The sequence below is a fragment of the Fusarium verticillioides genome, chromosome 5 (genome assembly GCF_000149555.1).
Source record: "Fusarium verticillioides 7600 chromosome 5, whole genome shotgun sequence".
Classification (NCBI taxonomy): Eukaryota; Fungi; Ascomycota; class Sordariomycetes; order Hypocreales; family Nectriaceae; genus Fusarium; species Fusarium verticillioides.
In genome coordinates, this window is record NC_031679.1 from 1213388 (window position 1) to 1228499 (window position 15112).

Consider the following 15112-nt stretch of genomic DNA (forward strand, 5'->3'; position numbering starts at 1 on the left):
TAATTCTGTCTAGGAGAGGCATGTTTCCAGGATCAGCATCTGCAAAAGTACCCCCACACTCTGCAGAAACAATATCATGCTACACCACACACACAATTTATATGCTAAGAACGATACAGTGACAATCATGGTTGCTCCGTTGGGCGCCTTCGGCCCCGCTCGGCTCCGTATCCGGGAGGCGGAGAACTTACAAAATGAGCCGATAAGTCAAAGGTCCCCCATCCTACTCTATATAAAGCAATCCTTCTTCCTTATATAGCACCCGCATACGCATTTTCACGATCCCCGTGCTTAGATAGTTGTGACTCATTGCCCATCATGGCAGTTTTTTCAACCCTCAAGGAGCTCGTGGAGTGCCTCACTGGCCCCTATCTTTTCATGGGAATCGCTATGCGTTTCCTTCCCGGCACCCTATTCGAGGTTATCAGGAACAAGGACTTCCGAACTTTGTTCTCGCCATCCCGCTTCAAGGATGTTTGGTTCGGCAACTTCTGGGCTTTCATCGGACCGCAGGTAAAAGCCAACGCTGAGAACCGTGTCATTCCATTACTCGAAGGTCGTGTGAGAAATGGACATATGGGAGACGAAGTTGTTGGAGAGCCTATCGACGGTGTCGTTCTTGAGATCGGTGCGGGGACCGGAATGTGGGCGGATGTGTTTGCCAAAGTCAACGTTGGAGTGAACAACCAAGGAGACGCGGATGGAGAATTGAGGCGAAGAAAAGGAGGCAACGGTTTGACTCGCGTATATGGCATTGAGCCAAATCCCAAGTCTGCGGCAACTCTGCGACGACGAGTGAAGGAGATTGGCCTCGATGATATCTATGAGGTCGTCCCAGTGGGCATTGAATCCATCAACGATCCAGAGGCTTGGGATGGGCGCATTGAGCCAGAAAGTGTCGATTGCATCGTCACAATTTTGTGTCTCTGCAGTATTCCTGAGCCTGACAAGAACATCAAGCTTCTGTATCAGAGTCTCAAAAAAGGGGGCCGATGGTATGCCTATGAGCATGTGCGCATCAATGAGAACAGGGGCGTCCTCTTGCGTGCCTATCAATGTGAGTCAGTCATCCAGCCCCAAAAAAGCAATTGCTGATAACGATAGGGGTTACTGGTCTTGTGTGGTCACAAGTCATGGGGTCGTGCCGCATTTGCCGATCGACAGGGAAATCGTTAAGAGAAGCCGGACCATGGGAGAAGATTGACCTAGCACAGCCTGAAGGAGAGGCAAGATTTGGCATTCTTCCCCATGTTGTTGGAACATTAACCAAATAAATGGGTGTCCATAGTATTTCACGATTTACCGGAACCATGTCGCGGCTGGGAGTCAAAATATGAGTTATGCATTATGGGTATCAAATCGGTGCGCCAACGCCCGTCACAGCTCGTCATCATCATCGTCATCTGAGAGGAATATCGAGGTTCTCATACTCGACCCCTGAGCCTCCGTTTTGATCTTCTTCTCGCCCGCCATCTTGGTGTCAACGGCCTCCAGTTTTGTGGTCTCCGTCTTCACCAAAGCATGTTTGGTGTCATCCTTTTTGATGTCTTCTTGTTTCACGGTCAGCTTAGCATCCTTCTTCTCATCCTTGACCTCTTCTTTGGCGTCGATGTCGTGCTTAGTGTCCACCTGAACAGTATCTTTTACATCATCCACCTTGATGATGCCTTCTTGTATAAGCTTCGCAGCTCTCCTCTTATAAAATGTTGCTAGACAATTTCTTCTTGCCTCTTGACTCCAACTCTCCACAACAAGTGCAAAGTCTGTTGCATTCCTGAAGCCAAACTCTCTGGCCATTTCGCAGAAATGTCGGAGCATCACTTCTTCAGGGGGATTGTACATGCTGTGCAGGCCGTCCCCTTGTTCGTCATCACTCTCCGCAAAAAGGGTACTCTGCCCATCAGCATCTCCAGATGAGTATGTAGTCATGACAGCCCGTCGAGAGAGTTGCTCCTCGACTTTGGACGTTCCAATCACCTCACTATTGTCGTGTGTATACTCGACACCCGCAGAAGTGAGGATCGCTTGGATCGCGTCGCTCTTTGGCTTTTTAGCCTTTTTGGATTCAATCATTCGTTGCTGGTTCTCTGCTGTGAGTAGAGTGGCAAGCTGACTCATACCACCATCCTCAGCACCAGTTTCTTCATTCTTCACCACCGCAAGGTCCTCTCCATCCTTGGCCGCCTGCTCCATGTTGACGTCCACAAGATGCACGCCCGCCTTTGCTTCGGCTATATTTGTCTTGTTCACAATCTCCTGCAATAAGCCACTATCGTTATGGTACGTAAAGATGTTGGCAAGACCAAATATTTCACCCTTTCGATCAGTGTCCTGTTGGACACCCTTGAAGTAGCGGCGTTCAGACGATGCAGTGTAGCCAATGTTTGCTTGCTGTTGTTTGTAAATCTGACGCGCGTACACAATCTCCTCGACTGTCCCGAGCGATATAAGGCGGAAAACCTCAACATCGCGAGTTTGGCCGATGCGATAGGCTCGATCCTGGGCTTGAAGGTCATAAGACGGATTCCAGTGAGGGTCAACAATAACGACTTTATTCGCAGATGTGATGTTGAGTCCCACGCCGCCAGCTTTGGTCGAAATAAGGAACACGAACTGCGTCGGGTCGGAGTTGAATGTGTCAACAACTTCCTGGCGTTGTTCATAGCTCAGGGAGCCATCCAAATAGTTAACAGTGTAGCTCGTATTGGTGAATAGATGCTGGAGGATACGAAGAAGTCGCACGCTGTGAGAGAAGACAAGGACCTTGTCTCCGTTTGAATGCCAGAATTTGAGCAACTTCTTCAGAACTTTCCATTTTCCACAAAACTCAGGATTAACAAGATTCTTAATCCGATCCCGATTATCGTAGACATATTTCCAGTCATCAGGCAAGCAAGTTCGAAGAGTGTTTAAGTCCGACTCGTGTTTTCCCTCCAAGTCGGTGGTTTGTGGCACAAGGAGAGTAAGATGATTTGCCATCTTCTGCAGCACGATCATGCTAGGAAAAACAATGTTCTGCCAGCGTATGCCGCTAGAAAGAAGGCGATCACAGCACCATCCTCTCTTCTTGTCTCCACAGCAGGGATCAGAAAGACTGCGAAGGAGATCGATGTCCGCGCTTTCCAAAAAGTTCTCGTATGCTTCCCTCTGGAGATCTGTTAGAGGACAGAAGACGACTCGGTCGGTTTTCTTGGGTAGTTGCTTCGCTATGATGGACTTCATTCGCCGAAGGAAATACTGTGGTAGCAGATTGTGGACTAGTTTGTCAGCTGTTGTTCTTGCCAGGCTGAGCTGAGCTTTGGTTGCGTCGTGAGACTGGCCAACAGTCAGGGGCTTGGTGACTCTTTGTGTCCATTCTGCCAGAGTCCCGAAGTGTCCAGGGTTAGTCCAGTCCAGTAGTGTCCAGAGCTCTTCGTATCGGTTTTGGATCGCGGTACCAGTGAGGCCCAGGCGACAAAGTGCATTGATCTCGTTGAGAGCCTTGGTGGTCTCTGAGTATCTGTCTTTCAGCCGGTGACATTCATCAGCAATCACTGCGTCCCATTGAACCATGTTGATTGAGCTTCGGCTGTTCTTGTATGTGTCATAAGTGGTGATCATGATTTCGACTAGCCCTGCACGGGCAGTACTCAATGCGTCGTCCTTATGGGATCCGTGGAACAGGTCAGTATGCCACCAGCCCCAACGATCTAATTCGTTCTTCCAGTTCACAATGAGAGACCCGGGGCAAATAATCAATATTCTCGGGTACCACCTATCGGGATATTGGCGAATTTGTCTTAGCCGCTTAGCGTCACGCTCGTCGCCAGTTTTGCCAAATGCAGCTGTTAGAAACGCAGCAACTTGCACCGTCTTTCCAAGGCCCATGTCATCTCCCAGAATACCCCCTTCTTGGTAGACGAATTTCCTGTGCAGAAATGAAACGCCAGCAACTTGATAATCTCGAAGATACTGTGCGATCGAAGCTGGGATAAGACCTGCTGATTGGGGCAGCTCGATATCTTTGTATGGTCGTGAAGGTTTTATGCCACTGCTTTCACTGAACTTGGGTCGCTCTTCCAGCTCCCTGAGTCTTCTCGTTTCTTCGAAGTGAATCCCCGAATAATCAGGAGGCACCATAAGAGCATTATCGTGGTGAAGTTTCCTCCTGGTGTCAAACTTGCGCCGTCGCTCGATCAGATAATCAGGTAAACCTCCGAGCTCGTAATCGTCTTTGGGTGCTTCAGACTCTCCATATACATCATCCCCTTTCTTTTTGCGAGTTGACTTTCGCCCGCCACGACACTTCTTGGGCTTTGCAGGTAGATCTTCTTCGTCTCCAGTCCATTCTACCTTCTCCTCAATGTCAGGGTCAGGATCGTGTTTTCTTTTTCCTGCGGTTTTTGTAAAGGATGAGGCGTTATTCTCAGACTCCGAAGCCGTGCCTTCATCATCAGGTATTTCTATTACATCTGGCGGTGCAGGAGGCATAACGAAGAGTGAGGTCGATGGTGAAGTACACGGTACGATGAACGCGTGGCGACGCGTTGTAGCGTCATAAGGAGCGAAAGCACGTGACTGTATTTAAGCATGTTTGCATATGTCATTCTTAAGATAGCCTCGATTGCCAAACCGCAGCCACGCTCTCAACACTCAGCTTAGAGTTGCGTATGAAGGGATCAATCTCAATCGCAAAGCTAGATACGCGTACTCGCCATTCTAATTCTTGTCTTTTTGCGGACAATCAAAAATGCCCAAGCTGAAATTTTAGCTCCACCCTCGTTTCTATTTGGATCCATTGAACGAACGCACAGCCACAGCGATCGCCCTTGATGAACCCGCTCGACAATGCCAAATGATCCTGAGTCGGTAATCGTGAGTCTAGTGATCTTTTTCCCTTTCTTTCTGGGACTTGACGATGGGGCTACAGAATTCCATTGTTTACCAAAGTTCCAACATCGGTGTAAGACAAGGCAAGCACTGCCAAACATAACCAAATTTGTACTCTGGTGCGACTGTTTTCATCTAATCAGTAGTTTGAGTTTGACGTGTCTTGAAAAGTGTCCGCCTATGGATAGCGCATTGTCCGTCGAGAACAGGGGACCCATGTCATACACATCTGCCGATGCAAGTCTGTACAATGGGATGAAGAGCAATCACTTGTTCACTTGAGCTTCAGCTAAATCTTCATATCGCGGAGAAAGCGTCGAGGTAACAGTAGCATTGACGTGTTAGGGAATTGTTGGATTGACGGGTATCGAATTAATTACTAAAAAGCCCAGTGCATCTTTGCATTGAGAGCCAATCCAACATGCGCCTCCATCATGTCGTGACTGAATAAAGGAAAATAAGAAACTTGAGTCGCGCCCGTGCCAGTCGTAAAATCAGCATCCAGCGCCAAGCGCGGAACACCGGCGTAAGGTATCAAAGCGAGGAAAACAATCTGCACAGCTCTTCACAGCGTCATCGACATACAGCATGCGCCCGGATTGCTCGGCAGTCATTGGTGTCTTGGCCTTGGCCGTCAGACGAGGTGTCGCATGGATAATGACAACCGATGGCTGGCCAGTCTTGGACAATTAGAAAGCGGGGCAGCCATCATTGAAGCGATCCGAGTAGCGCCGCCGAGCTGAGGAGCGAGGTGCGAAGAGGCTTAGTACTTCAGAATGATGTACAGAGCGTGGATGATACCGGGGATGTAACCTGAAGCGGAGTGTTAGTAAACTGCTGAGCAATGCGCGAAGGGACGGTCAAGGGACGATGGGTAAGCCCGAACCCGCGGAGGGGTCGGATGCGGCTGGATAATGGAGGTTGGGATGAGGAGAGACAAGAGGAACGTACCCAAGATGGTAAGGAGGATGTTGATGAAGAAGTCGGCACCGCAGCCACGCTCGAGGAAGACACCCACGGGAGGGAGGATGATGGCAAGGAGGATCTTGCAGATATCGCTATTAGAAGAGTGTTAGTAGGTATAATCTTGGTGATTGTTCAATCAACCACAACAACTCGAGTGTCTCTTCCTGAGCTACCGACAGTCGCCATGTTGCGACAGCCCTAACAGCGGATCGCTCGGGATGACGTCGCGAAGTCGAATGTGGTTGAAGATGTCGAGCTGAGCTTACCTAGCAGTGAAAGGCATGTTGTCAGTTGTGAAGGCGAGGTATTACTCGAAAGTGTGTATGGCAGGTAGTGGTAGTGTTTGGAAGTGAGAAGATTGGATAGCTTCGTTAGACAGAGTTTGTATGAGATGTTGGAAACAGAATCTTAGTTGAGAGGGATATGGTTTGTCTTTTATACAAGGCTCCGTCACAAACGGGCGGGCCAAGAACGGGCATGGCATCACATCACTCATTACGGATACACACCCATTCAACCTCAGCAGATAATCACTGCCAAACCAATTTCGTTCCGTAGCTTCCAACTTTCCCTGTCCAAGTAACATCAATCGTCCGCGCAACCTCAGCCCGCACCTTTTCTTTCTGGGCACTGCGTCATCGATTGACTAGGATGAGGCAAGCCACAGGGACGACGAAGAGAAACAGAGCGTGGGCCAAGCAAAATGTGTCCCTGCTTTCTCTTTCTCTCCGCCTGACCTTGTAGGCTTGTACTAGGTACATGAGTTTACAAGATTAGCAGCCGGGTGAGCCCGTCAGGAGAGAAAAAAACAACTGGTTACCTCACAAACACCACCAACGAATGCTACGCGGGACTGTATTATAGCATCTAAACTGAGAAAAAGAAATCAAGTACCTTGATAATTCTAGAATTTCGTATTTCTTGACAAATAATTTATGTATCAAGGTCTACCAGTATGTGCTTGATATGTTACAGTGAGCAATGGTATAGTGAGCTCGCTTTTCTTTCCATCACCCCGGCCAACTTCCATGTCACGGAACTGACAAGGTTTCTCGGGCTACGTCATGAGGCGAATGCCGCAGTGTGGCTGGGGCGAGCCTCAATCAATCGCCAACTGGACTTGATCTTAGCGAAGTGATTGACGATGTGAAGGATTCGTTAATCGCTGTGGCTGAGTTATCGCAATCCTTCATTCTCGATGCCAAATTCAAACTCGAATCTCGATATAGATCTGTGTATAATGTGCTGTGGCCACTCTGAGCCTCTCTGATATCGTAACTGGCGGTTCATGGTTCGATAATAGGAAGTTGTTAATGTTATGCAGTGTGCCTGACAAGCAAGATTACCTGACACCCAATTGTCGTAATCAGCACGTTACTGGGCGACTACCACTAAAAGATGCCGAGTCTACCGACTCCCAAGCCCTTACAACAGGGCAATTAAAAAAATGCCCTGCCTGAAAGGGAAACATGATTGTTGCTAAAATTTTCTTTGGTCATGCATGCTCTGGGAATAAGCGCCCGAGCTGGCCTGCAGGTTCTAGATTAACCTGATTTTGACGTGGCTTGTCCTGGTCTCCGCTGGCTCAGCTTGGCTCTTGGCTGGCTAATCTCATGTTTCAGAAGATTCGAGCGCACGCGTCAGTGCCAAGCATGAACTGAAGTTCCAAGCCCTCTATCACGGCCTCATCGGCACTTGCTAGGTGGAGGGCCAAGAGACGACGAGTCGCCAGTCCCATTTCGACAAGTCTGGCCCTCGCCTATAATCTCTCTCCCTCGCGGTCTGTTCAAGGAAAGCGTCACGATAAGGATGAGTCCGTCTCAAAGTCTAACTTTGGGTTATTATCTCAGAAGATGCTACGATGATATCAGCGTTAACACATCAACAATCCGGGGTTATAGAGTTTGGCCCCAGCTGTGCCGAACATGCAGGGTTGTGGGATACGGGTTGCCCAATGACGATCAGTCCTAGAGCATTTTCGCACTGGCAACGCAAGCCGAGCATCACCGTTCTCTATCCAGTACTACGGAGTACCAGTCAATCAATGCATAGAGGCAAACTGTCGATAGGCTTTGTCAGACTATTGAACTTGGTGCCGGCATTGCAAATTAATCAGTTTTGAGACAATATCATTCTCTCATACCAGTAAGTCATGGTAACTCTTCGGCTATTAGTGCTTGTTCCACCAGTAACCTCTGAACATGGCCTTCTGAAAGGCCATCGGCGAATCAACATGATGTCTTGACATACGTCCAATCATGTATACACCAATTACGTCTGAGCCAAGGTAACTAAAACGACTGCCAAGGGCTAGCTGATTTGGAGATATCGAGGGAAAACTAGTACTTACTTACGTATGCTGAGACTTTATCTGGTAGTATCAGCTCGATCGATTCCAAGTAGTGCCAAGCATACGGGAGGCTATCTGTGTGCCTTATAGTAAGGTAGTTAGATGAGAAACCATAAAGAATACCTTATTATTAATCAGCGACCCAGCATAATTCTTCAGCCCGATGATATCAGTGTTCATCATCTAAATTCTGCAGTATGATGAGGATATGGAAGATCATGATCTTAAACATGGTATAGGGTATTTCGCTTGCACTACCTCATATCATCCCCAGACGATATGATGAACATTATGTACTCTTGAAATAGAGCAATGGAGGAAGACACGTTCGACCAATCGCACAGCATACATACGTATTTCTATCATGGCTATGAATTCGTTTCTGATCAGTGGAGCAGCGGCAAGCCAATACAGTATCGTTATTAAGTATTCTTCGCTATGATAGTAGGCGATCTCATTATATCAAACTTTTTGCCATGGCACATGACAATGTACCCAAAGCCAGAAATATCTCTGTAAATCCCAGCCCACCTATCAAACGGGCATCTTGAGAAAATGGCTATTGTTCTTACCATGAAACAATAGCTTATTCCTCCTTGATTTCAGGAGTGACTTCCCACCGCTTTCCAAAGAAAACGGTTCCCAAGATCTGAGATCCAACGATATATCCAATGTAAGCACCGACAACAATGGTGACGGGCCACTTCTGCCACTCGCGATCCCAGTCGAGAGGAATGGGAACAGCTCCAAGCCAGGCCCCAACCACTGTTCCAACAAAGCCGCCAAATGTCTGGTCAAAAGGAGCTGATACACCCACCACAGCCTGGAGAGGCACGGGGTCGGAACCACGAACGTAGAAGACAGGATAAATCGCGAGGACGGCGATATGTGCGCAGCACAAGAATGTATGAGGAACGTGTGTAAGGAATGGCGCGCCAAAGAGGACAAGGAGGAGATGAAGAACCGGCGTCAGGATTAGAGCTAGGAGCAATGAAATAACGGCGGTCTATACCATTGACATTAGCTTGATGGCTTCCACACACAACAAATCTACTTACAGGAATAGCCTTTGCCTCCCGTCCATCCGACTTCTTCTTCTCACCAGGACGAGGCTTCTTCGAGGAGCCCGAGGATCCCGCTGGTGGAAGACTCAGTATAAGATAGACAGCCTGAATGGCAGCAACAACTGGGAGGCCAGTCTGAAGAGTCGAAACGGGATCAGCCACCAGGGCATCGAAGCGCCAGTAGAACAGGCCAGCGAGCAACAGCTGATGAGCGACTGATGCGGGCAAAGCTGCAGGGGAATTTACAAGCGGAATCGCGGGCACGGCGGCCTTGGGCGCGGGTTGTTGGGCGGCGGTCCCGCTCTTGACAAGTGTTGTCGACATGGCGACGGGGTCGACAAGTGGCATTGGCGAGAATTGTAAAAGGAGTGTGTATTGAGCAATTGCTCGAAGCTAGTCTCGTCGCGATCGCCAACAAGGTGGTTAGCTTAGGTAGCTTGAGTTGACAGGTGTAGCTGGATACCAAATCACGTTTTCGGTCACATGATGATAGCTGGCCGAATGTTCGGCTCCGATTTCTCTCTCCTCCGCGCCGTTGCCTCATGGGTTCACTCACAGCAACAACAGGATGAATCCTCCGAAAGAGGCCTACTATCGGCACGGGAATAGGTGGACTAAGAATAAACCATTGGAACGAATGAACCAGAATCGGCATCGGCATCGGCATCGGCGAGAGCCAGGGCAATTATGGCATGGTTATCACCATCTGGATCTCATGCGATCAAATCTGGGCTGTCCTGTCAATCTGGGCCAGAACCTAGAACGTGACTAGAAACGACATGGGCATGTGCATTTTGGGGTAAGCATGAGAGCCTCGTGAGTGGTTGAATGACCATCATATCATGGCAAACCCTGGTGTTATTCGCAATCCAGGCTCACGAATGCAACCACTTGCTCTTCGCCGTTCCCCGGAAACAGCGCAGGTCATTGCTTCATTTGGGATCCTTCAGAATCAGTCGATAACGACGAAGTGTTGACGGGAGAAACAGGGTGTTGGTAAGGGTGTACCCATTGACCAATCGCCAGCGTCACCGGTCCCCGCCGACCAAATCAGAATCGCACCACAACCGCCCTCGACGCCTTAGAAATCGTGCCATGCACCTCTGGGCTGTTGTGCTGACTGATGGTTTACCGTGAACAATGATTGGCCAGCTGTCAAAACACCCTCTAATACCCCAGGATCCAGGTCTCTACAGTGGCATGATGGTTGCCAAACCAGATGAAATCTGACCACAATGGATGTACCCGGCTGCACGGGTTCTGGGAGATCGCCGTTTGAAGGAATCCTTGACTAAATTTGTGATCTTTAGTGAAAAATGATCGGCATCGCAACTCTGTATAAGAGGATGCCATCTACCGTTCCCAAAGATAGTCTCTTCTCTCATCATCAGCAGCATCTAAAGCATCAACAGAGCAATCACAACTCTCCACTCAACAAACATCTTCACCACTCAGTTCAATTCCTTGGGTATATTACTACTGTGTTTTCTCCAAGGATAACTTGAAATCGATTCACCTCAAAAAAAAGAAAAAAACTCAACTCAACTCAACTCCCCTAAACTCAATCACCATGTCTCCCATCGTTGTTCGATCTGCCGCCCGCGCTGTTCAGCGCCGCCAATTCTCTCTCCTCACTGCTATGCGAAACGCTGGTCGAGCCATGGAGTCTCACCCATTCGAGCGTCTTCCCATCACTCAACAGCCTGCTAAGCCCGACTACGCCAAGATGTTCAAGCGAGTTGGAAGCCAAGCTCTCTTGTAAGTTGCTCCAACATCCAAAGCTTTACCAATATCAACTAACACCGTCTCAGCTTCTTCCCTGGCTTCGCTGTCATCCTCGGCTGGCCCCTCGCTGCCCAGTATGCCTTCGACGGCAGACTGTAAGAGATATACAGAATATTCCAATCTCTTGGATAAACATCGACCGAGCAAGACTCGACGGTACCACTACTCGATATTGGGATCAACTAGATTGTGACGATGCACAGTCACTTGTACATAGCATGGAAAGGCGTTGCGGTGCATTCCAGGAAGGGTGCTTAAAGCAACCCATCTACGACTACATATGATAAATTTCTAGAACTATATAATCCCAAATGTTGTAACTTCAAAGCTTCTTTTTCTTGTGATCACTGCCCATTGTCTCCAATATTCGCAGTCTATCTCAAGCACCCCGCTTGATATTCAGATTACATCACTTACACGAATCGTCCCATGCATGATACATCAACGATATGGAGTACTTTAGCGATCGCTATCCTTGAGAGCTCTATCTTGCAATGAAACGGCTCCCTGGTAATATCTCATGAACCCCCCAAATACGCCGAGTGATACCCCGAAAGTCCCTCAGCAGATTATTTATTATAAACTTAGACAAACTTTGGTAAATTTAGGAAATTTGTGCAAATCTATTATAGACTTAGGTGAACTGAGGTAAACTTATTTGGTCAACTTAGGAAAACTTGGGGAAATTTACTTAAGTGCGGTATTGTAGGTGACGTCCGATAAGACCTGGTCCGATAACACAAGGAGGCTCCGTGACGGCGCCCAGTACCCCGCGGTGGGGCTTAGGGGAGACAAGAAAACCTTGGACATTTATCCTAAGTCATAAAAAAGCTGATCTAAAGGCCTCCTAAGCCTCCACTAAAGTTACCTAAGTATTTTTATCAGTTAGAGTAAAGGTCCTAAGTTTTGTTCGCTGACGCCTTTGACCTAAGTTGGAACCCCACTCAAGGTCACCAGTGACGGTCATCTTATCCGTTCAGGTGAACCTTCCGCAAGATCACTGAATACACACAACTACCTATGGCCTTATAACAGATCCGGTCGCGGCCCCAAGGAGATACTTGCACGTCCGAAAGAACTTATTTAACTACCTACAGTAGCGACGAGGAAAGCAACAGGGCATATCAAATCTGTATTCAACCTCACAAGAGCTTCTTTAGCTTTACATAACAGTAGCATAAACAGTGATAATCCTATGACAGGTCGGCATCAACAAGGTACCTAATCATAAGGTTTATTTGCCTCAGGGACGCAGCTGCTGCCTTGTCCAAGAAGCATAAATACCCAAGGTACCTACCTACCCAAGGCATCGCAGCTGGGACGAACCTTCCCTCTTCAACCCACTCAAAGGCCTGCCTCACCAGCGTCACACAAGCTGGAACCTTCACCATGTCAGCCCCTTTGCAATTCGCACCATTCCTGTCAGAGATCGAGCTATCGTTCTACTCGGCGCTCTTTGCCTCGAAGCTTGAGCATGACAAGCTCGACGACTCGGCGCGGAGCATCCTTGGTCTCTATGAGCCCCGGTTGGAAGAACCAGAATCCAGCTGTCGCATGCAGATATTAGGGAATGCCCTTACGAGCAGCAGGTAGGTCCGCGGTTTGATTTATGCACAGTCATTCTCTGACCGTGGCAGAACTAATGCGCCCAGTCCGTCTCTCGAGACAATGAGGGCCGAGGGAATCATTAGGAACGTTAATCCACTCGAGGATTTCAAGAATACAGACAAACTTGCCATGCTCAAGACTGCTGGTCGACAGGTATTTATGAGCCCACGGAGACTAGAGCACCGCTGACAACTCTAGATTTGGGATGCGATCAAAGATGGTAGTATCTACTCTGTTCCATCCCTGCTCTCGTCGTTCATCATACTTTCATACGCGGACCTGAAAAAGTACAAGTTTATGTACTGGTTCGCTTTCCCTGCCCTGCACTCTGATCCTTCGTGGAAGCGATCCGGCCCAGCCGAACGTCTCGACTCCAGGGAGAGCACGGCGCTTGTTGACAGGGTAGGAACTTGGAGGTACAGTGTTGACTCTCGCGAGCATGGCTTCTTTTTGGTCAAGAAGGTACACGGCGAAGATCAGGATACAGATGATCCGGAGTCTTCACAGGGACTTCCTTTTCGATGGGAAGTTGCCTCGCTGCGAGAGTTTGAGAATGGCTTCTTCGACCAGGTGGCTGAGGCGGACCGTTACGTTGCATTTGTTGATCCTTCGACGTACCCAGAAAGCCCTGGATGGCCCCTGAGAAATTTTCTAGTCCTTATCCGACAAAGGTTTCATCTGACAAAGACCAAAGTGATCTGCTACAGAGACATCCAGGCAAAGAGACACGAAGCTCGCAGCGTTATCCTCCCAATCGAGATAGATCCAGTCGAGAACTTAGAGATCTCTGAAATGCCTAAGGTTACTGGCTGGGCACGGTCGAACAATGGAAAACTGCAGGCACAGCAAGTCAACCTAGGAGAGTCTATGGATCCTGCACGACAGGCTGAAGGCTCTGTCGACCTGAACCTGAAGCTCATGAAATGGAGGATCGCCCCTGAGCTCGACTTAGATGCCATTAAGCACACGAAGTGCCTGCTACTTGGCGCCGGTACGCTGGGAAGTTATGTCTCAAGAAACCTTATGGGTTGGGGCGTCCGGAAGATAACGTTTGTGGATTACGGGCGAGTATCATTTTCTAACCCTGTCCGACAGCCACTATTCAACCATCAAGACTGCCTCGAAGGAGGAAGAGCAAAAGCACCTCGAGCTGCGGAAGCATTGAAAGAAATCTTCCCAGGCATAGATAGTGAAGGACACACGCTGTTTGTACCTATGCTCGGCCACCCTTACATAGAAGAGTCGAAGACAAGGGGCGAATTCGAAAAGTTGGAGAAGCTTATCGACGAACACGATGCCATTTTCCTCCTCATGGATTCACGAGAGTCTCGATGGCTGCCAACGGTCATGGGAAAGGCCAAAGGAAAGATTGTCATGAACGCTGCCCTGGGTTTCGATTCGTATGTTGTTATGCGACATGGTTCTGAAGGCCATGCCGAAGGGCAGACACCGCTTGGTTGCTATTTCTGCAACGACGTCGTGGCCCCAGCTGATGTAAGCTTCCATTTTTACTTCTTAGAACGTATCTAACATTCTTTTAGTCTCAAAAGGACCAGACCCTGGATCAGCAATGTACTGTCACTCGACCCGGTGTTGCAGCGATTGCGTCTGCCCTTCTTGTTGAACTTCTATCGAGCTTGTTACAACACCCCCTAGGCAAAGATGCACCAGCACCACAGCCAACTCCTGGAGTGGTTCCAGAGCGAGACCCACCTGACCATCCGCTGGGTTTGGTTCCGCATCAAATAAGGGGCTATGTCTCGACATATCAGAACATTGTCATCCGCGGTCAATCTTACGACTGTTGTAGCGCATGCAGCCCTAAGATTCTTGATGCCTACCGCAGTGACGGATGGGGCTTTGTGAAGAAAGCCTTGCAAGAGAAGGACTATGTGGCGGAGCTATCGGGCCTGGCCGAGGTCCAGCGAAGAGCAGAGGAAATGGCTGCCCAGGTTGACTGGGATGAGGACGATGACCTCGTTGAAGAAGGTGACGGAGAGCTAATTTAGAGTATTCTGGCCTAAAGGCGTCGGAATCACAGGGTACGGGTCGTTATAGGGTAAGTAGAAGTGATGTGGTGTCGTTCGCTGCAATGCGGCCATCATGCGTGTAAGTCCGGAAGCGCAGGTAAGATCAAAAGGAACACGGCAGTATCAATAGTATTCCACTACAGTTTTCTTGATATATCGTCATTATATCGTCAATGTCAGGTCTACATAAAGCGCTGTCATATCCATACCTCAGATCGACGCTATGAATGTCATCCCGTTGAAAATTTCCCAGCTACAGTGATTCGAAGTTGCTGGCCAAAAGCAACATGATATCACTGTTAGTAACCCAGCTTCAAATTTTACTGAGAAAAGGAGATCGATATTGCAAACCCCATTACCCTTCCAGCATCAACAAAGGCCCTTCAGACTCATTTACCATCACCTCAGCTACAGGAGAAACACGTTCACAACCGCAGACT

The 15112-nt window shown here is 48.7% G+C and overlaps 6 protein-coding genes across 7 annotated transcripts; 3 read left to right on the top strand and 3 right to left on the bottom strand.

Moving 5' to 3' along the window:
* Nucleotides 1-318: 318 nt before the first annotated feature.
* FVEG_02997 (hypothetical protein) lies at nucleotides 319-1486 on the top strand (the record flags this gene model as incomplete). Its single annotated transcript, XM_018890560.1, has 2 exons — nucleotides 319-1057; nucleotides 1105-1486. The coding sequence occupies 2 exons, from the start codon at nucleotides 319-321 to the stop codon at nucleotides 1272-1274; spliced, it is 909 nt and encodes a 302-aa protein (XP_018746898.1). The 3' UTR covers nucleotides 1275-1486.
* On the bottom strand, nucleotides 1378-4470 carry FVEG_02996 (hypothetical protein; the record flags this gene model as incomplete). The annotated part of the gene is made up of 1 exon (XM_018890559.1): nucleotides 1378-4470. One exon carries the CDS (start codon nucleotides 4468-4470, stop codon nucleotides 1378-1380), a length of 3093 nt encoding a protein of 1030 aa, XP_018746897.1.
* A 1162-nt stretch (nucleotides 4471-5632) lies between these two features.
* On the bottom strand, nucleotides 5633-6118 carry FVEG_02995 (plasma membrane proteolipid 3; the record flags this gene model as incomplete). The annotated part of the gene is made up of 3 exons (XM_018890558.1): nucleotides 5633-5682; nucleotides 5821-5927; nucleotides 6102-6118. The coding sequence occupies 3 exons, from the start codon at nucleotides 6116-6118 to the stop codon at nucleotides 5633-5635; spliced, it is 174 nt and encodes a 57-aa protein (XP_018746896.1).
* Nucleotides 6119-8499: 2381 nt separating this feature from the next.
* FVEG_02994 (glycosylphosphatidylinositol anchor biosynthesis protein 11) lies at nucleotides 8500-10121 on the bottom strand. Its single transcript, XM_018890557.1, has 2 exons — nucleotides 9244-10121; nucleotides 8500-9191 (listed from the first exon to the last, which is right to left on the bottom strand). Exons 1-2 carry the CDS (start codon nucleotides 9595-9597, stop codon nucleotides 8772-8774), a joined length of 774 nt encoding a protein of 257 aa, XP_018746895.1. The 5' UTR covers nucleotides 9598-10121; the 3' UTR covers nucleotides 8500-8771.
* On the top strand, nucleotides 9815-11361 carry FVEG_02993 (hypothetical protein). The gene is made up of 2 exons (XM_018890556.1): nucleotides 9815-11007; nucleotides 11061-11361. The coding sequence occupies exons 1-2, from the start codon at nucleotides 10820-10822 to the stop codon at nucleotides 11131-11133; spliced, it is 261 nt and encodes an 86-aa protein (XP_018746894.1). The 5' UTR covers nucleotides 9815-10819; the 3' UTR covers nucleotides 11134-11361.
* Nucleotides 11362-11933: 572 nt separating this feature from the next.
* On the top strand, nucleotides 11934-14911 carry FVEG_15164 (ubiquitin-like modifier-activating enzyme atg-7). Of its 2 annotated transcripts, none has more exons than XM_018904285.1 (4): nucleotides 11934-12623; nucleotides 12672-12795; nucleotides 12841-14136; nucleotides 14184-14911. In XM_018904285.1, the coding sequence occupies exons 1-4, from the start codon at nucleotides 12424-12426 to the stop codon at nucleotides 14649-14651; spliced, it is 2088 nt and encodes a 695-aa protein (XP_018746892.1). In that variant the 5' UTR covers nucleotides 11934-12423; the 3' UTR covers nucleotides 14652-14911. The 2 variants fall into 2 exon arrangements, with proteins under 2 accessions (XP_018746892.1, XP_018746893.1); XM_018904286.1 differs by having other exon boundaries at nucleotides 12687-12795.
* The last annotated feature ends 201 nt before the right edge of the window (nucleotides 14912-15112 follow it).

Excerpts from the sequence above, each read along its gene's own strand:
- FVEG_02994 (XM_018890557.1), bottom strand. The coding sequence starts at position 9,597 with ATGCCACTTGTCGACCCCGTCGCCATGTCGACAACACTTGTCAAGAGC. Across the intron at positions 9,192-9,243 it reads GGGAGGCAAAGGCTATTCCT|ACCGCCGTTATTTCATTGCT; the intron begins GTAAGTAGATTT and ends TCAATGGTATAG.
- FVEG_02993 (XM_018890556.1), top strand. The coding sequence starts at position 10,820 with ATGTCTCCCATCGTTGTTCGATCTGCCGCCCGCGCTGTTCAGCGCCGC. Across the intron at positions 11,008-11,060 it reads GTTGGAAGCCAAGCTCTCTT|CTTCTTCCCTGGCTTCGCTG; the intron begins GTAAGTTGCTCC and ends ACACCGTCTCAG.
- FVEG_15164 (XM_018904285.1), top strand. The coding sequence starts at position 12,424 with ATGTCAGCCCCTTTGCAATTCGCACCATTCCTGTCAGAGATCGAGCTA. Across the intron at positions 12,624-12,671 it reads AATGCCCTTACGAGCAGCAG|AACTAATGCGCCCAGTCCGT; the intron begins GTAGGTCCGCGG and ends TGACCGTGGCAG. Across the intron at positions 14,137-14,183 it reads ACGTCGTGGCCCCAGCTGAT|TCTCAAAAGGACCAGACCCT; the intron begins GTAAGCTTCCAT and ends ACATTCTTTTAG.